Source organism: Balearica regulorum, chromosome 2 (assembly GCF_011004875.1).
Source record: "Balearica regulorum gibbericeps isolate bBalReg1 chromosome 2, bBalReg1.pri, whole genome shotgun sequence".
Taxonomy (NCBI): domain Eukaryota; kingdom Metazoa; phylum Chordata; class Aves; order Gruiformes; family Gruidae; genus Balearica; species Balearica regulorum.
The window spans coordinates 146058820-146085663 of NC_046185.1; the positions used below are offsets into that span (position 1 = coordinate 146058820).

Below are 26844 nucleotides of genomic sequence, written 5' to 3' on the forward strand. Positions count from 1 at the left end.
CCTAGTTTCACGTTACTTTTTTCCAAACTTCAAAGAAGGATCATATCATATGAGTTTCATGTTGAGTAATCAAAAGATTATGTAAAGAAATAACCATTTTATTTTCAATTGCATGAAAGACAGTCTAGCACACTTGCTTTCAGGGAGAATTCGCAATCTTAAGCTATAGCTAAATTCCTTTTTACAATCAGAATTAAACTTTCCTATACATCTGTGGCAAATTCTGCATCATTTAATGATATTTTGAATTTTCTAAAGAATATTTCTTCTCTTTTGTGTTGAACACTTGGAAATTAAAAAAAATCTGTTCTAAAAGGAAAATATGAGATAGGAAGAAACACAGAAGGTTATTTCAAATCCAAAAAAGTAGGCAAAAGTGTTGCTTGTAGCCTGAGAATGTAGAACCTCCTGATCCAAGTCCAGGTCTCCCAATACTATGCAATAGGTCTTCAATCGAGACAATCCCCCCAGAGTGTCCATTCTAACAATAACAGGTAAAAAATATTTAGAGAGAAGAAACTGACTTCAAAAGGTAATTTTTTTCCCTGTCAAAGGTCTTCCAATCCTTCTATTTCAGCGAAACAATAAATCTGCTGTAAATTTCGTCTCTCGGTGGATCTTGTCCAAGACTGAGGGTCTTTTTTTTCTGAAATGATTGGGAACTAAAAACTTCTCAGCTGGGCACTATCCCAGAAGATTGCATGTGTTGAGACAGCCAGAGCTAAAGTTACAGCTTGCTGAATAGCTAACAGAGATGTTTGTCTCTATGAAAACTAAACCAGAACCCCCCTATTTCCTTATTTATAACCTGCACATAACTGCTTTGAATCTATATACCCTGCCTTAAACAATGGGCAAGTAGAGGGAAGCTACAAAGGACTGAGCAATCCCAAAGCCTAGGTGAAGGGGAAGATGGATGATTTGTAGAGGAGGTGATGCAACAACTATTCTAAGAGGAGACTTGTAGCCACTGGGTATTGTGGCAAATTAGAGCTGAAATTAAGTAAGTAAACGGTGTATCTTGGGGGATGGCCATCAAAAGAAATTACTTGTATCTAAGGAAAAATAGGAATAGGAAAAGTAGTTTAGGGGAAAGGCTTGAGGTCAGGACAGAATCAGGGGTTTGTTGTGTCAATGGCACTATGCCTGTCACAGGGGCAGCAATGCAGAATTTCTCATTGTCAGGTAGTTAAATTGTCCAAAATGTTTAATACTGGCTGTATTGCACAACAGTTTGTTCTGACAGTCTTTAGGTATAAAGGAAGTAGATAAACTGAAGGAGAAGGAATTGGCAGCTGGACTTGTGGAGATAATTACAGAAGCTAGAGAAAGGATTTTGCAGGAAGATAGAGAAGGTTAAGAATAACAGGAGTGTTGGAGAGAGCTGTCGGACAACTTCCATAATTGCTGGTTTCCTGATGTGCTATTAACTGTACGGCTGTGAAACCCAAGTCATGATGCAATTTAAAAGGCAGTTGAGCTCAGTTGTTAAATTGCTAAAGAAAATTATGTTTGTACATGAATATACTAGTAACGCACAGGGCAAGGTTTTAGGATTCTGTTTGGTATGAATGCATTTTTGTGAGTATACATTTTCTTATATCGTTAAGAGCTTTCTAGCCATTGACAGGTTTTTTTAGGGGGGAAGGTTTGTTTTGGTTTGGTTTTTTTGTGTCTGTAAATGCACAAGAAAGAATATCTGGACCAAACAAAGATCCTTGTCGTGATACCTTCTCTTGCTCTTTGGTTGCTATATTTTTCCTGCCTGGAAACTAGAAAAGTCAAAGAACATTGGCTATTTCCAGTCGTAATTAGTTTCAGATTTTGTCCTTGTTTGTACACAAAATTGAATCAGTCATTTCCTTGATTCTATCTACTGCATAGACATCTTCATATTCATTGAAATGTAGCTTGACTTTTAGGCAGTTTAAAATGAAAAATGCAAAGTTTCTTTATATCACAATAAATGATACTTTAATCTTTTTTTTTTCCCCAGTTTAGGAAAACCAGTTTAAATATCACATTCAAAACCAAAATAGGAAATCTACATGTAAACAAGCCTGTAACCATATACAGCTGCTCCCTGAGAAATGTATTTGAAATTCACTGCTGCTAAAAATGGAGGCTTGCCTAATGTAAGCTGGGTTTATTTGTGTTCCTGTGTAGGCTCTGCTCACTCTAGTCAAGTGCTCTGTGCTGCACATCTTGCAGTGACTGGAAGGACTGGAGCCTTACAGAAATATGACAGATGAGGTGTATTGATGAATTCAAGTCCAATAATTTGTGAGTATCTAGCTGAGGTACTTTATATGTCTTTCCTTGAGAAAGTGTTTCAGGGAATTGAGACATCTGTTGTGATTGATTTTGCATGGCAACTATCAGTCCCAACCTGTGAGTTATTTTCTATATTTAAATTGGTTTTGGAATGGCATAAATTGCACTTATACAAACACTTTTGTCAGTGAAATTCATCACCGTCTTACAAATTCAGCAGAGGTTTCAGTAATTCTATCTTTCGGGCATGTCCCACAATGTATTATTAAACAAAACAAACATGGTTAAAAAGCTTTTGTATCAAAGGACTATAATGTTATCTTTAACAGATGAATAACTTATGGACAAAGAAATCTTTTCAAATTACACAGTTTAAAGCACTCATTATTTAGTCACACATTTTTATTTTTATTAGAAAGGGTTTTTTTTATATTAAACATTAATCCAATGCTTTATATTAAACCATTAAGAAAGTAATCTAGAACTATTGCCAACCTTAAGCAATCATTACATAGAGCTATTGCTGCAGTACTTGGTATGTTCAGTAATTTTACTGGTTTGTTTTTGTTTTGTGTTTGTAGTAGAAATATAGTGGGCAACTGTAAGTAAGTGCCATCTTTTTAAGCAAAAAATATAAAGCCAGTTCTCTCAACTATGGTGAATCAGAGAAAGATACAATTAATATAGAGCTCTAAATGATAAATGTCTTTTGTGGTCGGTTGCTTTCCCTGTTCAAAAGGTCATTAATTTAAGTCTGAGCAAGGTCTTCAGCATAGTGGTGTATTATTGCATAGGGAGTAAGAGGCAGCGTGCAAAGAAGGGAAGTTTTCACGGTCTGCTAGTTTTCTTTGACATTTTCTACTTGTCTGGATTTTTATGGCAATGTTGCAAATCAAATAGCAGAGAAATGAACTGCAGAATTGCTACAAGTTTAAGATCATGAATATTCATTGGGTCAATTAGCAAATTAAAAATGAAAGCTTGGTAGGTTTTAGTGATAGTGTTGCAGCTATCTTCCATATTTGCACAATAGTATGTAATCAAACTCTAAATGAATTATTTGTCTTGATAATATTTTTTTATTATGCTGTTGTCATCCTTAATGTTTCATGTGTGATCCTCTGTGAAATACGATTTAAGAGCTCCGTTCTTATCAAATTAAATGGATTCTTTATTAAACTGACTACTTACGAAGAAGTTTTACATATCAATTTAAGATTCCTAGTCTTGGGTAATATTATGCTGGATGAGTTCCCAATTTGAGTTATACCCAAGGCTAGAAATGGAATTTCAAAAACAGTTGATTCATATGAACATTTAAAGAAAAGGTCATGGGACAAGTGTTCAGGTGTACCACTGTTCTCTGAAGTTTCCTGCGGGTGGATAAGGCCAGATTCCTCTCTGAGCTGCTGGGATTGTGTGCTATAGCATACCGGACTAAGTTGTAGCCACCATGAGGACCATCAGAATTAAAAGCATGAATGGCCATTTTCTTGATGAAAGGAACCTTGAAAATTCCCTCATGCATCGCTGTCAAAAACCAGAGTATTTTACCTTTCAGATGATGAGAAACATAGGTACTGTAAAGGAAACTATCAGCCAATGCCTTCATACAGTCAGAGGTCATGTTTTATGTGGGCTAACAGAACAAAGGTTGGTCATTCTGATATATACACTCAAATTGGCCGCCCTTAAGCAGCTAGGTGTCACCTAGTACTCCTGGCATTTCCTCTATTCGAGCGTGTAGTACTGTGTTTACTGTCACACTTCTGCAAATCCCCACGGCAAGGCACGTCCACTCTCATGTGCAGCGCTGCCTCAGCAGGTCGCAGCACTCACTGCGGCTGTCAATGTCTTGGTGACTGTCAGCTATCCCATATCTGGTAAACAGCAGCTGGAATTCATGCTGACAAATATGAAAATATAACTTGAGTCAACAAAGGAAGTTAGTATATTTAGCTTGTCTTCTATCACATTGGCTTACCCCAGAGCAGCTCTTCCCTGAACTATGTTAATAGTGGAAGTAATATATTGCATGTATTACCCTAGCAACCCTAGCCAACAGAATCAGCCAGGACTGACAAGGTAGGATGTGTCTATACATATCTTGAGTACTTCCTAGTTTAGGCAGTTCCTGTTTAGGTACAAACTCAGAGACCTTGGAGAGTGTAATACCTAAAGCAGCTTTAACGTGTTCTTGAGGCGATGAGTAACAGCTCTAAACTCCATTGGGCAGCGATTCCCTTATTGGTGGTGCATTTCTCGAGTCTTTGTTAGCACGATGTGCTGTGTCACTGTCTTACATAAAAACACTCACTGCATTATTCCTGTAGTATTATTGGTGTTAACAACTGGAAGCAGTCATTACAATTTAAAGACAATATACTCATGTTTCCCATGAGACACTACATATACTGGTTTAATTTCTTTTGCTTTTAGACTAATGGTGTTTCCAAGTGACTTGTATGTTGAAAATGTGCTATATCACTAAAAGAAACAGAAGAAACCAATAGCAGGCTGTATCGGGTGTTTATATGGAGCTAGCTGAAACCTGAAAGACAACTCAAAAAGAAAATTACTTCTCTGTAAACAGCTTGAAAGTAAGCAATTTAACAGTTTCAGTTTGGGGACATGATATTTTCTTAAGTGCACCAAGGATTGCATTTAGCGAGTTAGATACATATTAACAAGGAGCATTTGGAAAAATAGGAACTGCAGGAAGGGGGGAGGATTAAGTGCTTCAGAAAGAGAGGGAGAAAGTCATTCAAATAAGCATCCATTCCTTAGGAAAACTGGAGCGAGTACTGCCAAGTAAAACTTGTCAGTCATCAACTCTAAACAGTATTGTTTAGAACTGAATCTGTTCACACTCAGTCTAAGGTCATATTTCAATTTGTTAAAAATCATGAAGTTCTGCAGAAAATACCTGGATTATAAATAATTATTTTTACAAAAGTGTTCTGGTAATGTTCTTAACGTATGCTCAACAGGAAGCAATACCAGCTCTGACTTTTCTGAGCTAAGTGCTGCATGAAATTCATAATGGCTCACAGAGAATGTTCCCTTAGACACCAAGAAAATGGTAAGAAACAAGATTTTCTGCAAGAACACAGGATGCATTGTTCATCTGCAGCTGTGGTAAATCCAAGCAACATGTATTTGTAGTTTGAGTAAATGCATTTAAAATGCGTAACTAGTCACCAGATGAATCTGTATTTAGAGCTGTCATGTCAGCAGCAAGAGGCATCTCCTTTTAACTTCTGATTGTGATTAACATGCTTTGGGACAGGACTCTTGGAAATAAAGGTATGGGTTTTCCTGCCCTCAGCTTCAGTAGTCACAAGCTTTAATGTATGGCATGCTATATTTATCTACCACCCTCCAACTCAGAACGCATTTTCCTTGTGTTGATTTTGAGAGACAAGCACCTTACAGAACGTGTGGGAGAAGGGTGAAAACTGTTGCAGATTACTACATTTATGCATCAATACCAAAGTTAAGATGACCTACAAAAAAGTATAATGATTCCAGGAGCGGTGCTATATTAAGGTAGGTAACTAAATCAAATGCCTGCTACCAGTACTTGCTCAGAAATACGTGAGAAAAGGGAAGGGTTCTGCTAGTTCTGAAAAAAAACCCAACAAAAACCAACCAAACAAAAAAACCCGACAAAACAACAGAAGGTACATTGAATTTCCGCCATGCAAGACTGTGGTCTACTACCCACATCTTGAGTATTGTCTGAAGTTAGGGTCTCCACATCTTGGGAGGGACATGGGGTTAAAACAGGTACAAAGGCAAGTAAAATGATTTAGGTCTAGAGCAACTGCTTTATGAGAGAGAAACTAGAAGGAAAATACTTAAATCTGGACTGGAGAAAGCTGATGAGAGATATTGGTGATGGTTACAAAATCATGAATGTGGATAAAATGGATATATAACTTTTATTGATCAAATTTTACAGTACACTAATTGAAACTGGTAGGAGATTGGTTTAAAAGAGATGAAAGAAAATTACACAGTGGGTAGTGAATTTCTGCAGATTTTTAGCACAGAATCTTATGAAGGCAGGCAGTGCAAAAAGAGTTTAGGTGAATTTGTGGAAAACAGGTTTATAAGCATATACTAAAGGCAACAGTCATGGTTGTACTTTGAAACAGCTAATTCTACTGACTACATGTGCCGGGGCTGTGAGCGGAACAGACCACAGACGGGCTTGCATGCACTGTCTAAATAGCACTTTCTGTTGTTGCAACAGAATGCTGAGCACAGTAAAACATTGCTCAGAGCCAGTGGGGCATTTCTTAGCCCTTATGATCCTCTGCTCTGGGTATCTTTTTATTATTTGTTTAATTTCATTTCCCATCCTCCTCTTCATAAGGTTTACCTTGCAGTTTGATGCAGTCAAAAAGTAATGAAAAATATTGAGCTTTATTAAACAGAATAAAATTCACTAAAGCCATGTACTTTTGCAGGGTTTTCAACAAAACCATTAATTCATCAGAAAATCCATGGGAAGAAAGAGAATTTCTTCAAAAACTGCCTCATGTTTGTGAATTATGGCTAAATTACTGGTAAGCCAAAGCTATGTTTTTTGGGTCCTGTTAAGATTCTGTGACAAGCAGCACATAGTTGTCTATGCCTTTCATTCGCTAAATACATAGGTAGTTTGATGTGTACCCATCTGAGGGTCCCTTGCAAAGGTTTATTACCTCATGATAATATAATAAGGCTACCCTGCAGTGCAGTTACATCTTCTCAGATAACAGGTTTATTATGGTTGGGAGTATGGCATCTAAGAATAGCACTTTCTCCTGAGATGGACAGATGGATAGATGGCTTAAAAAAAAAAGAATAAAGACAAAGAGAGAAATATTAGAGACAAACTGTACTGAGAGAAGGATATGAATTCATAGACTGTTCATGTTGGATTTTCTTCTGTTCTTACTGCCTCCTCACTTATAATGTTCATTGAGAGATGACATTTAACATGACATTAACATTAATGCCATGGATATTGCAGCATGTTTAACTGAGTCAAAATATTTCTTGAAGTAAGTCATTCTACTTTACAAAACAAATTTGAGAATACATTTCTTCTATGTATCATATATCATCTTTTATAATCACTTATTTGCTTTGGTAATTTTAAGTCATACTGAAAAATTCACATTCCTCTGTTGCCAAATAAACTTCATTGAAAGTTAAAGGAATAAACAAAAGGAATCTGTCATATGCACTTGAATATCTATCTCTAAAACTAATCATTCACCAGCTTAATATGAAATACAGACCCTTGGAAACTGTTCCATACAGCAGAGGGCAGCAGTGGTAAAATGGCATCGCAAGTAGATGATTACAGTAAGTCTACTTTTATTGTCTTTAATATAATGTAGCTCAACCAGTAAAAAACCACAAACTCTTCAGTAAAACCAGGGTTAAATCTTTGATTTCAGTTTTCGTGATCTTCATGTCAGCATTTATTTTGATTAATAAGAGAAAATTATTCTCATACGTGGTTTCCAAATTCAGGGCTGGAATTACTGTGGTTTTCACTTCATAGAAAGGTCACTGAACCTCCTACTCTATTAACTTTTCTCTTTTTCTTTGAACAAATGAAATAAAATCTGGTTCTGGATTAGTAAATGGACATATTTTTCCTGATATCATAAATTGCTAGTTCCACAGATGCATTTTGTTAGGGATTGCTTCATTACATTCTAGTGGTCAACATCCTGCTATACTGCCCCTCAATCAGTGAATTCTTCTTCATGAGTATAAAAATTATTGGAAAGCCTTTATAAATTAAACAAGTAGCAGATGTAATGAAGATTGGTTGTGTCAAATGGCTTTGCATCTTTTCTTTGGATTCTTTGTTTTGAATAAGATGGTTTAGGGCATTTGTAACATTTCTCTTACAGTTTCTTTCATGTCTATAGCTGACTTTTATATCTGCAGCTTTCCTGCATGTAAATACCTGTAGAATGCTCCTTCTACCCTTTGTTTTGCACAGAACTTGCAAGAATATATTTGAAAGTGGCAAAATTGTTAAAGACTTACTGGAGTGGAAGGATTGGGGGAATTCATACAGAGATGAGGAGGGATTTAACCAGCAAAATGTGGTTAATAGTACAAATGTCTACAACAAAGACAAAATCTCCAGGCTGTCTTAGCTGTCAAGGAAGTTATCATAAATATAATCACAGAGGCTAGACCGCAATTCCTCTCATCCAAAAATTTATTCTAGAATAATGTCTGTCTAGGCCAGACAAACTGTCTCTTATAATGCCTTTCTCTCTAATGACTATACAGGGAGCCTTGGGTGACTCGCCCAGATAGAGACTTCCACATACACCAAATTTAGATAAGGTCAGTTCTGGCTACACAACCAGATCTTGGCTGTTTAAGCCTCGCTTCCTCAGGAGATCACACTGAAAAAACGCAAAACAAACCCTCTTTAAATGAGGAAAAAAATGAAAATAAAATAAAGAGAAAAGGTAAATAATTGAGACTATGCTCATGTATGTATAATAAAGGTAGGAAAGTTGTTTTTTTTAAAAAAAAAAACATAGGTGAAAGAGAATTAGTGGGCTTCAAGCATATGTTAAAAAGCTTCTGTGGAACTCTTGTATTAGCTTTTATGGAAAACATTCAGATCAAAGACCAAAGAATTGCAGGCAGGTTAAGGGTGTCACCTTTACTGTAAAGTCTGTAGTTTTTTAAAGAATTGGTTAATCAACATACAGCTACATATTTGCTTTCAGAAAGATTTAATTCGGCTTTATAGATGTGTTAAAGAAGAGATAATATAAAGGAACATGCCAAAAGGGAGCAGGGTGTATTTTTCCCTCTCTCATGTGCATATACTTCTCTCTTTCAAAATGACAGTAAAGATAGTCTTTGGCAGGTGTATATCAGATTTTTTTCTGCAGTGAGAGAGCAAACTGGAGTTAATACATACCCAGTTAGCACAGTGTGCAGACAGTCAGTACGCCTGTGTCCTTTATTGCCTTTAATTGACAAGATTTGCTTGTAGAAGAGTTCCGTGTCACTCAAAAGGAGGCATAGAAACAATGCAGTGAGTCATCACTCAGAAGATGGGGAGGAAATCCAGTATGTCGGATGTATCCTTTCTCCAGACTTTCATCTGAAGGTACATACAGACTTACACTTCCCTTTTTTCACTTTGCCACTGGTTTATGAAGAATCTTAGTTTTCTTCCTCTTATATAAATTTGCCTCAGCTTCCTCTTTAGTTCTTTTCAGGATTTCTGCAAAAAAGAATTTTTGAAATAAAATTCCAGTTAAAATCCCCACAAACCCATTTGTAGAGAGTTAATTTTAAAAATTACCTCAATGCACTAATGCTCTGCATACTAATCCACTGCGGCTTTCTTTTTCAAGCTTCTGAGCGCCAGCCATTGACTTGTTCTACTTGACTACTTGGAACCTTACACTGGGCTGCGGATTGAATGTTGTTAAGTGTAAGCAAGTGTATCTAATTGTTAATAAATACTTTAACTTCATCTAAGTAAATTGTGAAAACTAAGATTACACTTTACATTTATGATTTTCCAAACTCGTGTGTGTGTGTGTATGTCTGTTTAAAAAGGGCAGTGGGGAAAAGGGGAATTAGGATTCTTGCGTATCTCAAAGTCTGTTTCCAATTGTGTAGAAGGCAGCGTGGGAGCAATAACCACAGCAAGAGCAGAGCTGCACTAGGCTTGGTTAGTATCATACTAAGCAGACAATTTGCTTGTAGCAGACCCTCAGTTCCAGAAGTTTCTGCCTCTGGTGTTGACAAGCTGCTCACATTGAGCACTTCAGTATAAATCCCCAGCACGCATGAGAGCTTGCTCAGCTGCTCAAAGTACAAGCGCTTGCTCAGCAGAGAGTTACCATGGACTACTCTCAGCAGTGAGTTAGCATTCAAGACTACCTGAATAATTACTGGTATTGGAGCAAATAAGAATTTGCCTCATCAATATGATTTAAATCTCTTGATTTTTTTTAATTTTTTTTTTTTTTTTTTTTTTTTTTTGGTTACAGATATTTTTCTTGGCCTCATCTGTACAGAGGAGACATGAGGAGCAAAGAAGAAGCTAAAAGACTTTGCTTCTTTCTGTACTGTTGAAGGAATTTGTTCAGTAGAGAGAAAAGCTTGAAAAATCTCTACAGAGGAACCATAGGTACCAAACTGTTGCTATGCTGCAGATTGCTGATTTGCTTTTTAAGACATAATGTACAGTTACTTGGGTGGATGTCTAACTCTTATTCTTTTTATGTCCTTTTAGTCTTTTTGTTAGCTTTAAGCTGAGAATATTCTGTCTAGCAGTGCTTTGAAGTTAGCATTTCAGAATTTTCTAGGATTATAATTACCACCAACTCTTTCACCAAAATCTGTATAAACTAATTCTAGATTAAAGGCCACTGTGACTGATGGAGGTGGATTGGTCACTGAACTAAAAGTTGATGCCTACAGGCATCTGTTCATTTCTTGATTTGATATAGGTGTACATATAGATGAATAGTTCTAAACAAAATATACACAGCTGATACTTTAAAAAGACTCTTTCCTTAAAGCTGAAAATAATGATGAGCAAAAATGGATGAGTGGAGGTTTTTAAAAATAAAATGAGAATTATTACTGGTGACTAAGAAAATCCTATTAAACAGAAATAGCACAAATTCAGCAGTCATGACAGAAGGCAAATTTGTCTTAAAAAGTAATGTTTAAAAATCATAACAAAAATTTTTGGTCAAAAATCACGTATTTTGCTTTATCAAATGCATTAACTTGTACAGTGTACCCTCTTCTTCCAATTGTATTTCTATATAGAGCAAGCCAAAACCAGGACAGCAATATAAATATGCCATCAAATAATGTATAAAATAAAAATAATAAAAAAAAAAGGCTGATGGCAATGAGAACAAGTATGTAGACAGAGTCAACATTTATGGAAAAAAAAAAAAGCACAAGTATTAAAGACAAATGGCTGTTAGATACTAAGCTTAATGACAAAGAAATATTTAATAGTATATCAAAACCAAAGTAGTCAGTATGAAACCAAAATGTTCAGTAATAACTATCAAAACCAAAGTAAATTCTAGCCCTCGTGTAAGGTGTAGATAAGAGTGTTTGAAAGTGTGTGTATGTGTAAGTTCATATAAGTATATCAAGATTCTAGCTTTGGAAAGAAATAGTACGTATAGTGCCTTACTCTGATATAAAGATACTTTCCACTCTGTCATAACCAAGCAATTATTTCAGTTAAATGTTTTCACATCTGCCGGACAGGACAGCATATAGTTAGCTGGAAGCATTGGTCACAGAGCATTGTGAACCATTAATGTTTGTTTTAAAAAACATGTTTGTTTTAAAAAACCTCACATCTTGGAGTGTGGTGAAATTTCAAAGAATGGAAGAAAAGCTTAAATGGTTCCAATATTTTACAAAGGGTAACCAGGATGACAGGATATCTATAGGCCATCTCACTAGACATTACTCCTAGCCAACAGCAGGGAAAGGCGCTGTACAGTGCAGCCAGTGAAGAGTTAAAAGACAGTAACACAGCTAATATAATCAATATGATTATATGGGAAACAGATCTGGACAAACCAACTGTGATGGGTTTTCCATAAGACTATAAACTTGTCTGACAGAGTTAACAGAGCAGAAGCCCAGGCTTCCATGAAGCTTCACCTAATTCCTGAATGACTGCAATTAAAAAAAAAATAAATTACTAGATGGGATCCCATAAAGCAATATTGACCCAATTAAATGAATCATGAATGGCAAGTTGATAAATGTATTAGGACTTGAAAGCCAGTTGTCACTGTAAATTAGGAGTATAGGCTTTCAGGAGGGTGGTTTTGATCAAATTTCCCTCAGCACTAAAAAGAAAAAATAGAAACTACTAAGGCCAAAATTTATAGAGAAGGTGGAAATTCCACCAGAAAAATGATGGAAACATTGTAGTCCAGAAGAGCAGAAGAGGCATTCATTGAACAGTCTGAATTTTAGCAATCTAAGAAAGGGTCCCAAACTCAAAAAAAAAAAAAAAAAAAAAAAAAAAAGTTGGAGTCACACTGACAAGGTGAGGAATGGTGCCCTGGAACACTGACCTGATAACATGGTGGATAATTAGCTGATAGTGAGTGCCCAATGTAGTACTGTGGGTGAGACTGTGAACACAGTTTCAGATACAAAGGCTGAGATGTACTAAGTAGGAAATTCTGTTTCTTTTATAGATGACATCAGTGTAAACCATCACTGAAATAATGGGTACAAATTCTAAGCACCAATAAGACACATGGAAAACTTGTGATAATATTCAGAAAAAAATATATGAGTCAATTAACACCTTGGAGATATGTCTTCTTATGAGATGTAAAATTAATGTCCTTACTTCATCCAAAAAAGGTTAGCATATAATGATAACAATCATCATATACTTATGTTTGTAACAGGTTTTTTTTCTGTACTGGATGTTTAGTGAAAAAACATAGTACCTGAAGCTAAACATATCCACACTGGAAGTAAGACACATACATGTTAAAGGTGAGGATAACAAAGCTGTGAAACAACTCTCCTGATGATGACTTAGATCCTCAAATTAAACTTTTGATAAGGGCTGAATTTTGTACATGAATATACCTTAGAGTGCAAACACACTGGGTATAGTTTTTTTGTCCTGCTTTAATGCAAAACTGAGTGATGATCCTAAATGATCCTTAAAAACTGTGAAATGGAAGACACAGGTTGAAATCCTTCCATGTAACTGAATAGAAGTTATATATGCAAAACTAAGGAAGAAGTAATTTCTTATTAGAACTATATGAGGGAAACTTCTAGCTTATCTTGAGTTTTCTAAAAGGCATTGTTTTCAGTAAAACATGTTTTCAAAGAGTGGGTTTTTTTCAGATATGGCTTAGGTTTCAGTAAGTGGAGAGTGGAAGTTACACAGTATGGAGCATCTTCAAGATAAACTAGTGTGGTGGGTTGACTCTATCAGACACAGGGGAAGCTTCTAGCAGCTTCTCACAGAAGCCACCCCTGTAGCCCCCCCCCCGCTACCAAAACCTTGCCACGCAAAACCAACACAACTAGTAGTTTGTGGGCACAAATGTTCAAAAATTGGAAGGGTTATTTACTTTAAATCTTCATGTCTTAATGAAAAGACAACTTTAATACAGACTGTTACTCTTTCCTATATAGGAGGTTATAATTAGAACAAAACAGAAAATTCAGGCAAGGGGTTCTTGGAACAGTGTGTGGGAGATTACAGGTACTGATTAGTCGTAGATTATCTGGGTGGTAACAGTTGAAAATCAGTAATTAAAGCTTAAAATACCAACCAACATCACAATGAGTGATGTTGTTACAAAGACTTGTGCTTGCTCACTTGCAGCTGAGTATTATAAGGCTTTCTGTGCTTGATGAAATTCAGGGCCCACTGGTGTGATACCTGTCCCACTAGCAGCTGCTTTAGAGAAAGTTCTCTTCTGGTACCAGACAGAGATGGGCTTCAGCCCTGAAACCCAGCATTCTGTATTAGTTCCAAAATGTATCTGCATTAACATGATTTATTTGTTTATTCTAACTCATTGTCATCATGAATAGGATCCCTTCATGTGTCTTCACTAGTCAGTGAAATGAGCTCTCCATTATTGTCTGTGATACAAGAATAGCCTTAATTGTGGACAACTGTACTGTAGCTTCATTCATTTTCTGGACAAGGCAGAAAGTGTTCAAGCAATGAGCTGAGGTTTCTGAGATGATTAGCAAAGAAGGAGTCCAAGGTCCATGCTTGAAATCTGCCTTCCGAGTCAACAGTACTCCATTGTGTTCGCATTGATATGACTGATACCATCTATATAATTTACAAGTATGGTCAACAAGCATTTTGTATAACTAGATATAACAAGTAGAAACCAGAAAAAAAACATTTGAGAATGAGATTCAGCCCTGGTTATGCCAGTGCTGTTAATGTAAAAGTTAAAGGACATTACATTAACAGCTTTTTAAGAACCAGTTCTTAAGAACCAGCAGTCTAGTGAGAATTAAAACTGTCTTTATAATTAGCCTGTCTACTCTGTACCTTTGTTTTGGATTGGAGCAAACTTCAATTTCAGACTTGGCTGGTTATGTATAAATTTTTAGTAACTTCCAGCTTTTTTGCCAGAATTTGCCAGAACAAGTACAAATATTTACTTACCTAGAAACAGTCTGAGTACAATAAAAGAGATTGAAAAAAATCTGAGAAAGTGTTTCTACTGCCAAGTGTTTTGATACAATATCAGTGCATGTTAAATTAATTTTTTCTTTTACGCTACATCTATATTGGTTTTATTTTCAATATGTTCAATATTTTCAACATCCAGTATTTCAATATTTTCAATATTGTCATTTATTCAAGGCATCTATACAACCAGAAAGGACTAGGTCTATATTTTGTTAATTTCTACTTTTATGAAAAATAAATGTTTATATCTAAAAATAAGCCATTGTTTCCAGGTGAATTGAATTGGACCTAGGTTTTTTTATTATTCTTTCATATTCCTTGGATTTGTTTCATACTACTTGTATATAGATTTGTGTACAGAGAACATGCAGACATAATAAACTGCTTATATACGAGCGCTGTTGTTACCCATCATGAGAAGATCTCCTATACACTTCATAAACTGCTTTGAATATTCATTTACAGGAAAAGAAACTAATGAAGATACCAATATCTCACCTCAGTATGGTGAGTTATTCTGGTGCTTCTTAGTATAATACTGAACCCACACTTTTTTTCTTCCACAACTAAACAACACAAACCACACAAACAATGGCAAACAGATGCTAAATTCACTGAAGTATTATTGAAATACAGAAAATTTGTTCCAGGAACCACTGATACAAAGAATCCTGTGGCCAACACTGAGCAAAATGAACAGTGTGTCCTCTTCATGAAAAAATAAGAATTGTTCCTAACTTGGATAGAAAAATGCTACAAGAATATATGGTGTATTAACTTAAACTGCATTTGCGAAGTTAAAATAGTTGTTGATTTTGTGTTTTCTGTGTGTATTCTCATAGGCTAGGAAAAAGCAAACATTTATTTTATAATCTAAGGCTTACATATGTGCATTCATTTTGTATACTGGTATTTAGGTTAACTATGGTTATATACAGATAAACAACTTTTAAAAGTGAAAAACTGTCTTTCATAAAGTATGAGCATTTCTTATTTCTTATTTACTTCTTCTTGCAAACTCCCGTCTCACTGCTCTTGTTACCAAACTTTCCAACAGTGGATATAATGCTGGGTTACATGAGGGAGGTACTAGTTGGTCAGTAGTTTTAATAAAGGTGGAAACTAAGTTCACTGTAATGTGATGAAGTTTGTATCTGGTTAAATTTAATTGTTTTCTATCAATACCGTTTCTTTCATTGTCCTTCCATTCTAGGATTTTCCTTTTTTCTTTTCACCTTTATTGCTTCAACATCTGTTTCTTGAAGCCCATCTAATCACTCAGCTATTCCATAAGCTATTGTTAGTGTTGGTGCCACCTACAAACTTCCTGAATTTAAGACAAAGAGAGTGAAAGAAACTGTCTTCCCTTCCCTCACCCTGGCTTGTGTTCATGACTCAGAAACTTATATTTTTCCTTTGGTTTCAGGTAGACTAGAACGTCTTGAGAAACATCAGTCTTCTCTCAGGCAACAATTGCCACGGTGTTCACTTGCAATGACTCTTCCCTATTGTGAGGAGAATTTATTTAGAACAGCTGAACACTGAGCCATAGTTTGAAAAACAAAAAGTAATGTGAGTAAACACTTATCTTAATTTCTGTGATAGTAAAACTGATTTATAAATATTTCACATGGTAAGACAAATTACATAAAGGAACTTTTGAGTGGTTTTCAAGCATAAGATGATGACTATCCAACAGGAAAGGAACATTCCAATACGCTGGGGTCAGAAGTCAATGACCGAAGAAGTGGCGTACGATACGTAAGTCGGTTTCCTACAAGGTGAATAGCGTAACTGTCAAAAGGTTATTTTTCAATTTAAAATCTTATTTTTTCCATTAAAATATTACTTGGTGTTCTGTGGTGTAATACTACATAATATTTCATTTGGGATATTTAAATTTATAGTTTAACATATATAATTGGACTGTATATGCTTTGGCCTGGATGAGACATTGTTAGTAAAAGTAGCTCATGTTTTTTGAGCTCAGTGTCTTTGGGAACCTAAAGGAGCAAACAGACAATATACATAATAGAGCCTGGTACCGCTCCGGGACATAACCAAACAATAGGCAGTGAAGAGCGTAGTAACTGCTTTATGTATCTATTTAGTGTGAAAGGAAGTAACATAGCTGAAGCTGACTTGATGGCCTAGGAGCTACACTTTAATGTTTAAATACCTTCAGTAAAGCTGGGCTGCTAGTGTTCCTAAGGATGAACACAAGAGCATTTTTTCCCCATATGTTTTTTAACTTAAAAGTGAGCAACAACATACACATCCTTCTGAAGCCCCCTCTTTTTCTTGCCCAGGATACTTGTATCTCCTACTGTGACTAAATTCTTCATTATAATTAATGTTATTGTTGAATAGTCTTGATGGTTACCCTACATCCCAATTATTTTTTGGAAACACAGCCAGATGGTCAGCAATGGAGAGGTGGTGTGAGGGAGAAGTCTGTAGTAAGATAGGAGCAATTAATGAGGTTTTAGATCACACTTTCCATATAACTGAACACTTTTTGTTAACCCATATAAGCTTTCATGCCAGGAATATCTTAGGACAATAAATGTCACAGATTAATTCTGTAATATGTGAGAAGGCACTTCTGAAGGTACATTTCTCAAAACATAAGAGCCTTTGCTGTCCTAAAATGGAAGTAATCCATGAGTTCTTTCTGTTCTGTTTTAATGTAACAAGATTTCCAGACCTTAGGAAACTCTGCTAACAGGTGAATTTCGCAATCCTGAACTCATACGAAGCTTATTCTGGAGACATATATTAATATATATAACTCCACGCTAATATGTGTAACTCAGACAATTTCAACAGCATTCATTTATTTTAATTCATTGGCAATCTTAATATATGTGATATTGTTAGGAGTGACATGTGAGGCCAGTGAAGCTGAATAGACTGTGGTAATTTTAGAACACTGACATTTTTTATTACAGCACCCTGGCATTAATTCATTGGCAAAGATGCTTTATATATTGAAATTCTACACAAATTACATGCTAAATGTAGTCCTTTCATATGTCAATATGCTGCCTATGGCTGTAATTATAGCAATGTGCACACATCACATTAATAACATGGAGGAAATCTGCAGTACCACAGGATTCCCTTCTATTTGCCATAATTGCTGCGATTAGTAAAAGGGCAAACGCTGCATTTGCTTCGTCCATCAAAACAAGTTATACAGTATTTAAGGAATAAGAGTTATATAGTTACATTTTTCACTAAGATGTGAAGTTCAGCAGGGCTCCTACTAAAATGATGCCTACATCCTCTCGCATTCTGCTGTGCAAATGAAATTAAGCCATTTGTCAGGTTGGTAGAGCTCACAGGAATGTCCTTGTCATCTCGGAGTGAGTTTTCTAAAGAGTTTTCCTATTCCTGGGTAATTGATTCACCGATCCTTTGAAAACCAGTAAATTGCAGAGTGCAGTCATTCATGGCATTTGTGAATGGGCAACTTGCTTTTGTTCTCACAGCAGGTGTGTAGGTGGGAGAAACAACAAGATAAGCTGCAGTAAGTCTTACTGGTTCACTTAAAATTAAAATCAAACAAATAAATAAAAATCCTGTAACAAAAGAGGGCTTGCTGCATGTGCTTATCATGTTCTGTGTCTGGTTATGCCATTTGGAAATCGCCTTCACTCCTATTCACTGAGAATGGAAGTTAGGATATTACTATATGAGCTTTTTAAGTCATAAAAGATTGCATTTGTCTGTGGAGAAAGTCTGATATGCAGTTGTCTGAGATCATGAATCCAACCATTAAATGAAAATAAGAGTTTTGAGAAGTTCCCATTTTTATCACTCTTCTTTTTATTTAATTTCTTCTGTTACTTATTTTCCTGGGAGATGTACGTATGCCTGTCAGCAATCGTTTACTCTCTTGCAAGTATCCCTCCATGGTAACTCTTCAAACTGATTAAAAATGATTGATTATCTCCACAAATTCCTGAGCTCAGATCCTTGCTTGATCATGCCAAGTTCTTTAACTAAGTGTAGAATGGAATAAAAAAAAAACCAAAACCATTTGCTTATTTCATCAGGAAGTTCATCATGCCTCTGGTTTTGCTATACACAGTCTGTCGTCACGTTAGCATTACTTCAGTTTGAATTACCCCAGTTCTCCAGTTTGTGTGAGGGCTCTTTCTTCCATGCATATTATCATTCTTCAGTAAGCAGAGAGTCACTGGATTAGGAGCATCGTGCATGGACTTTTTTTTCTCCTTTATTAAAAATCGTCAACAGACATGGAATCGAATTTGAGCCAAAATGGCAGACTTGTAACACATGAGAGAACAATAATAGTGATAGGTGCTTCGGGAGGTTTTAAGACATGAAACTGTAGCAGGGGTTTTTGTTTGTTTGTTTGTTTTTTGTCTGTGTATCTCAGCAAACTTCTAACAAGCATCTAACTACCCAGCTCTGTTATTATCACTGTCCCATGTTATCAGTTGGCACAGCATCAGGAAGGGTAGTAGGGGAATAATGCTGCTACAGAAGTGTTTGAAAAAAGGACTTAGCAATTCTTGCTAGCACTTACTTCCAAAATAGTAATCCAAGTGCTTTGTAGACAGAAAAATTCTTTGATGACAGCAGCATGACTGAAAGCCCAGGTAATGCTCTGGTGTCAGGGGTAAAAGCAGAGGTTGAGACTTGAGTTCCCATCAGTGATTTTGCCACCACTGAGCAACTCATTTACAAGCCAGAGGCGGTTTGCAACACTTAGTCTTAAGAAGGGAAGTGAATTCTCCTTTGAAATCAGCCATAGTGTCCTGTACCAATTATTATCTGTTGCTTCGTGATACACTAAATGTTTCCTTTTGTTAGTCACTCTGTAATATACATATTAATGTAAGATATAGCCAGTATTATGTAAATCTTCTCTCAGCAGCTTTCAACAGTAATAAATCATCAAATGTGGTTTTAAATGTTAGTTTCTCTCAATAAATTGAAACAATTCACCCTGCGTTTGTACACATTAATTGGATAGAATGAATTCTTAGTTTCAATTTGTAATCATATACATAACACCAAATCATATACAGATAAACCTATTCTGCATTTGTTTGGAGATTGAGCAATTCCCAGAATTAAGTGCTGGAAGCTATTCTTTCATTATCTGAGGAATTATTTTTATTAGTGGAACAAATCTGGAGGTAGTTAGCTTTGTTTCACAGAGAAAAATATGTGAAAGTTAGAGGAGATGCGTATTATTATGTGTTTCTTCTTTTCAGTCATTCGTATAAAAATAAATTTTTGAAATGAAAATTCCTATAATTCTTGTTTGCATAACGTTGCATATTTGGCAATGTTAGTTTGATAAATATCTTTTGTAATTTATGAAGTAAAATAAAAGGTATTTTGGTACAAATCTGAGAGTTGGGTTTTCTGCGTACTTGAGTCCTAATAATAGGACTGATTTTTTAAACGCTCAGCCTTGATCACCCAAGAGTTTGTACATACTTGCATGTACTTACACTTTGTATTTTTGAGAACATTTATTTACATTTTGCACTTCACTGAAGCTGGTATATTCAGTTAATTATCTTTTTTTTTTTTTATAGTCAGTATCAGTTGCCAGTTTTCAGCCTTACTAAAGCAAGGCTGTCCCCTTTGAGCTCACCACCTTGTAGGAAACATCACCAGCATTTTAGAACCCAAGATTTTGTCAATCTAGCTTTAAGGAGAATTATGATGTTTCTATTATTAAAGGTTTACTGCTTCACAGGATTTGTTGATCCACCTCAGATGCTATTTCTTCATTACTACAGTGAAGTTTTGGAAGGTGGGAGAATGATATGACTGGTGTACCTGTCGCTGTGGAAATCTGTCAGTCATGACAGTCACTAACTTCCAGTGCAATAATATTGTAATGGCATGGTGATGTAAATGTCGACTTTGTAACAGCATCCCCCTGGAAAATCTGAGTGGAAGAATTTTTGTTTTCACCACAGTCTGAGCTATCCCTGCTTTTTCAATTGGTGCAAATGTGGTGGGGATGAAAGAGCCTGTTCTCTATGGACAGTGTTTCCCCCCAAAAAACACCATTTTTCTATGGACATGCTTGAAAAAATTTCTATTTCTATTCAGTTCTCGTATTTGCAAAAAGAAGTAATGTTTTGATAAAAAAAAAAATTTTCATATTTTTTTGTAAAATTGCTCACATAAAGTAGTAATGTAGAGAACAGTTAGAGTGCTTGCATGTATTATCCATTGTAATGAAATACATTCTTCAATAGATTTTGTACATCTTGCACTGCTGAAATAAAGTAGAGACTGTTTACATAAAATGATAACTACTAAAATATGTGAAATACATTCAATAACGTGATGCTTAGAACTTGCCAAGAAGAATATGTACTAATTCCTATCCACCTCCATTGTTACCTTAAGAGCAGCTCTCTCCATAGCAACTGAAAACTTTTCAAGGCAGCAATAAACTAATCCTCTCCAGCTTCCAGAGCACCATCAAGGAATTTTAAAAACATTGGACTTCCAGCAGCTAAATACTTCTGAGGATTCAGAAGGCCACAAAGCTAGATACACAAGCATTCTTTTTCCCTTCAGAAGGTAAGAAAATAATGTTTAGAAATAAGTGCATCCTTGTAACAATGATACATGTTCCTAACTGCTAACAGTAAAATATCTCTAAACACCAAAAGATTTCCTAACATCTAAAAACATACTAATCTTTAACCAAGTGAATGCCAGTTTCAATTCAGCAGTTCTTGTTTCAATTTAAATACTTTTTTAGCAGAGTTTCCTTTAAAATAAGACACACACTTATCATATTGCAGTTAAAAGAAGCTGAACTTATGTGTGACTGTTTAACATGTGCATTATCATCTGAAAATGCATGTCACTGCCAGCATCTGCCTATCAATAAAATGAAAAACAGAAGTGAAACTCTTTTATGTTTCTTGTGCTTTGATACTGAGATAGGTTAGTGTTAAAGCAAAGGCGATGGTGTATTGGGAAGGATAGTGACAAGACAGATTTGCGGTACAAAATGTCTTTTGCATAGAGAGTTAACAAGTTAAACTCGTTGCTTCTGGTGTGTTTGTCTTGTTTATTCACTGAGTTCTATGAATGAAATTGCGACCTCAGTTTTGTAACACTTTCATCTGATCATAAAATATCACTAATTTGTAAGTACATCCTGTTCATTCTTGCTTTGTGTTGTATAGCTGGAGTTTGGTAACGTTGGTAAAGTGTTTTGAAAATAAAACCTGCTCTATATCATTGCCGTGTAACGTAATTACCGCACATTTGTGTCAGAATTAGACTAGTAATCTTTATTTTACAACTATTTTTGCTACTAAAAACCTGTTTCATAGTGGAATGAAAGTGAAAGCTATGGTATTTTCCTTTTCTTACTGAAGAGGATTATTAGTGAATGCAATAACACTGAAATGAAAACCACTTTACTTTTATGAGGAGGGAAGGGCAACCTCTTGTTGGTAATTCTACAGAAGTTTTAAGGCCACGGTTGTCTTAGTTTCCTGCTGTTCTGGGCTGTAAAGCCCTTACAGGCTCCCTGTTGTTCAAAAACAGCTTGTCACTGCAAATCAGCTTAGCCGACCAATTAATAAATCCTTTCAAACATATTGCATTCACACTAATTAAAGGGTTGGGGTTTTTTTCCCCTTTACCATTCAGATTCCTCAGGTTTCAAGTTTAAGCTGTGAAGTGCAAACAACAATCCAACATTCAGTGCAGATCACGCACTGCAGGAAGAGGAGATGTGTTTTCTGACCAAGCATCCAGCTCTTGGGGTGGTATGTTCTGCTTTCGTATTCAGCGTGCTCATTGCTGAAGGACAGCCTGGGGAAGAGCATGGGCAGGATGGCAGCTATGCTCCCAGCCGAGGCTATCTGATGGAAGTTTTACGCGTTCTTTCAGCTGACAACACTGAGCTCCACATGAACCACTCACGAGAACTGGTCAAAATGTTACTGGAGAGAGCTGAGTGCCCACAGCGGATTTATGGCATGCAAGAGGATTGTAATCTGGTTAGTGCTTCAATTAATGAGGGATATCTTTACAGGATCGTCAGTGAGTTCTAAAATTATTTATTAGAGTGATACTCTCCTGAAAACAAAACCTAAAAGTGTAAAGGGCTTCTCGTTGCAGCAAAAAGTTGTCCCTGCTTTAATTGTTTCATTCTGAATTATTAATATTTATTGTTTGAGCTCATGAAGATATATTCCAAACATGACAGGCATTCCTTAAAAATTCCATGCTTTAGTTGCATAACACTAATAATTTTCCTTTAAAAGTTGTCAAGTGTTTATTTTCCAACAAAGATTTTTTTCTTTACCCTGATCTAACTATAAAAGCATGAGCTTGAATTTGGGACACAGAGGATTTCCACTGTGGAAAGATATAGGTAAAAATTGAGGAACAGTTCTGCCACTTTTTTTTTTTGTTTGTTTTGTTCTGGATTTTAGTTCATAAAAATAAAACTCAGACAGTATTGTCTCACATTTATGTGCCACTTCATCGAAAGTGCCACTTTTCTTTTTTTTTCTTGTTTTTCAATTGCAAGATTTAGGGGAGGGTTTTGGTAAGCAGGTCAGGTCAAGGAAAATCAAAGGCAGAACAATGAATCTACAAATCCAAATTGAACCTGGAAATAGTCCAGGGTACAGTTTCACAGAAGGTTTTGTTGTCTAGTTGAGTTGAGAATATTTTCAGGACTGATTCCTGGTTTAGACAAAAAAAGGAACAAGTGTAATAAGATCGTAGATTCTGGTAGGACGGAGACAGTGAGCAACTTAGCTGAAAGGGACCACAAAGGGCTTGGTTAGTCTTGGCTTTGATTAATGTTACTCTAGCTCTAGCATTGTTCAGTGACCTACATACAGCAGAGCGTCACTTTATATCAGAATTACAAGGATGGTCATAAAGGTGAATGCTTTCGCAATATACTATTCTTGGCAATCTGCCAAGCCAATGAAACAGAGACCTTTTTCCACTGTGCAGTAGACAACTACTCACTTAATTGGCCCTTTCTGCAAATGCTCTCATTTTTCATATGAGCTCCAATATGAAATTTCATGCATAAATAATGTAGATGCCTGTTATTCCCTAAATGGGTAATTTTTTATGAAGGAGATTGTGCAGTTTTTCTCTTTGTATATATGGGCAATTGATATGTACCAGATATGGACCCAGATCAAAAGCTGAGAATGTATTAAACAATAATGGGTATAGAGTCCTCCTAGACTTCACAAAACAGAGGTCTAGGCCTTCTTGTTCTCCCTCTTTGTTTTGCTTCTCTGGATTGCTGTATTTTTTTCTTGTATTTGTGATTATTGGTGGAGAGCATGCCGCTGTGTCCTTGGACTGAAGAAATCTAAGTGAAACCTGGCCGGGGCTTACTTTGGTCAGGGCTTCCACTCTGTTTAGGCTTCATCTTGGAAATTTCCTATGGGAAGAATTTGAGGACTTTCACAATTTCCAGTACTTCTCTGTGTTGTGTCAGTAACGCTGCACACATCCTGCATTGCTGGTGCCACATGAACGCAGTTGTCCATAGAAAATTGATGAGGGAGAGACGTCATCTTCAGTGACATGCAGCCCACATCATAGCATAATTCTTCTAAGATGATTTAACAAGATTTGGTAAACCAAAATAGCAAAAACTGTGTGAGAAGATCATCAAAATTTGGAACAGAATGCCCCACTTTAGCTTGGCATTTTTTTTCCCATAATTGTTGGGAATAAATAATTGATTTTAGATTCAACTTTCCCTTCTAAATCCATGATTCTGGTCATACCACATGACTTTGTTTTCAGGTTTTTTTTGTTTTCATTTTTAATGATGTCTACAATGAGCACTTAAAAGCAGTACAGTTTAACACTTTCTTAGACCCTTTTTTGGTTTGTTGTTACATAGCGGCCGCAAGACTCTTTAGGCAGGGGCTAGCAGCTATTGAATGGCCTCTGACACTTTATCTCCTAAGCACTCAAAAGTCATATATTTCTTGCAGTGGTAAGATGATTTTTTTCTAACTTCTGGCCTCTTAAGCAAAAGAAACCCAGGATTCAGTGCCCAGGTTCAAAGTTGGCCTCTTTTTCATAGCAAATAAGCATTTCTAAACCGAGGCCATGCAGATGATAGTAACAGCAAAATAACCGGTGAAGAACCAATTTATATCCTCTTGATATCTCCTCAAGGGTCACTCTCTATGGACTACCCATATACTATGTAGTAGCTGCATCTTTTACAACACACCTGCTTCCTTCCAATTAGCAATTTCCTTTTCAGTCATCTTTCTTGCAAGCGCACATAACAGTCTTAGTGATTACAATTTATCTTCACTGGGTTTTTAAATGTTATAGAGGTCTTTGAAAATCTTCCACTACATGCAGTATGTTTATTGTATCACTACTGAGTGTTTGAAAAGGCTGGTTGACTAACTTGAGGTCTTTTGGGACAGAAAACAGAATAGCTATATTCCTCCTAGCCCAAAGATATGCATTAAAAAAGTTAGAATGATAGATCTTGATAGACAGTATGGGCAGGGGACAGTGGATTGATCATACTGTAATCTAGTTTATTTATGAGTATAAATATTTAATTTGGCAATTTGCATGCACTGTTCCCTTTTTTTTTAGATTTAGTATTTGTGAGAATTTTTGTTAGAATTATTTCTATTAAATAGAAATAATAGAAAAGAGCAGCTCTCTCAATTCCTTCAAGGAACATTGGAACAATGTGTGTTTGATTCTACTCAGCTTCTGTGTAGGAAAATGAACTAACATACAAGGTGAGCCACACCAACCAACACGTCATGCTTGTAGCCACAACAATTTAGTCTGACAAATTAGGTTCTGTCTGGATTAATGAATTTATTAGAGTGCAGTTTTGATCCTCCCATGGTACCTTCATGTGTTGCAGTTTCTTCTCTGAAATGTACAGTCTGCCTGCTCTACCATAATAGTTGAGATTAGCTGACACACCTGTAACATGCTTGGAAAGGAACTAGTTGGAAAAAACCAGCTACGCAACGAATGACAATAGCTACAGAATCTCTTCAAGAAAGACACTTTATTCTGGAATTTGGTATCTTATTTCCCATAGCCAGACACAGAGCTCTATTAGTCTTCTGGTCAAATTTTAAAGACTAACTTTGGCTTGAGCTGGCAAAAGTTTCTGGAAAGTGTCTTTGTATCAAGAAAAAATGAGGTGTTTATATATATATAAAAGTCTGTGCTCAGATAGAAAGCCTGCACAGGGTGAGTATATCATTTTAGTCTCTCTTGAAACGCATTTGGAGGACTAAATGGTGTTGAGACCTTGTGCTAGCTCTCTGCGCTGGACCAAATTGTTCCTGTTAACAGAATTCATTGAGAAAAAAATAGAAATAGCTATATGATTTCAGGATTAATTAAGTCTCTTAACAGTGCATTGAATATGATATAACTTCTGTTTACATACCCTGAATTACCTACAGTCCAGGTATGGTCTTTGTCTTATAATATAAACACATATAGAATGCACAGGTGAAAATATGAGTAGTCCTAGCCCTTACCTGATATATTTATAACCAGAAATAAAATCTGTTGAAGCCAGTGGAAAACTTTCAATTCCCTACAATGATTGATCAGAGTTAGTCCTTTTTTGTAGTAAATCTTAAATCCCTTGGCTACTTGACATTTCTTAAAACCAGAAGGGTCTCTGGAAAAAACCACAGTGTGATTTTGCAGCCATAGAACTGCAATGAATTACCTGCACCCTCCTGCTGCCATTCCATCAGCCTGCATCTGTGTAGGCTTAGGTTTGATCCCTTAAATATAAGAGTTCAATTCTCCTGTTCTCCTCTCTAATTGTATTTGCAGATGACTTGCAATGTGTTACTTGAGTTGAATTTTTATTTATTTTTATTTTTTCACAGTGCCTTGAACCAGATGCTTTGTTACTAATAGCTGGTGGAGATTCGGAAGACCATCTCAGTGAAGAAGTATTTGAGAGAATTTCTCTTATTCTCCTCTACTACATTCTTCATCACAGAGATGTGTGTTCTTCAGACCTCAGCTTGGATGATAAGGATTATAAATTTTACCTACAGAGTATGCTTAGTTTAAGACATGATGAAGACTGTTATTATTTTTCACGGAATGAAACTGAAGATATTTTGGCTGCAGTACGGCAACATTTTAAAACTTCTGAAACCCAGGTAAAGAAAATATATTAAAAAAAACCCTTCCTATTTCTCACTGATATAATGCCTTTAAGCTACTTCAGACATTGTGTTAGTATCATGGTCCTCCAGAAAGCTGGTAAATAACAGTGTGAGAGC

General features: G+C 36.0%; 1 protein-coding gene and 1 long non-coding RNA gene across 10 annotated transcripts in view; both read left to right on the top strand.

The window, feature by feature from the left end:
* The first annotated feature begins 2171 nt into the window (after window positions 1-2171).
* On the top strand, window positions 2172-12696 carry LOC142600593 (uncharacterized). Of its 5 annotated transcripts, none has more exons than XR_012834171.1 (5): window positions 2172-2283; window positions 4714-4874; window positions 5265-5580; window positions 5693-9427; window positions 10323-12696. It is a non-coding gene; the product is annotated as an uncharacterized LOC142600593 (long non-coding RNA). The 5 variants fall into 5 exon arrangements; XR_012834170.1 differs by lacking the exon at window positions 10323-12696 and adding an exon at window positions 9678-10313; XR_012834169.1 differs by lacking the exon at window positions 10323-12696 and having other exon boundaries at window positions 5693-5823; window positions 9299-10313.
* A 687-nt stretch (window positions 12697-13383) lies between these two features.
* Window positions 13384-26844, top strand: part of SLC39A12 (solute carrier family 39 member 12) — a 43061-nt gene continuing 29600 nt past the window's right edge. For 3 of the 5 annotated variants that reach the window (XM_075746313.1, XM_075746309.1, XM_075746310.1), the window contains exons 1-3: window positions 13384-21106; window positions 22196-22548; window positions 26440-26721. In XM_075746313.1, coding sequence (XP_075602428.1) covers window positions 22279-22548; window positions 26440-26721 — 552 coding nt within the window. In that variant the 5' untranslated portion in view covers window positions 13384-21106; window positions 22196-22278. The remainder of the gene's footprint in view (window positions 21107-22195; window positions 22549-26439; window positions 26722-26844) is intronic. The other 2 variants (XM_075746311.1, XM_075746312.1) reach the window with 2 other exon arrangements.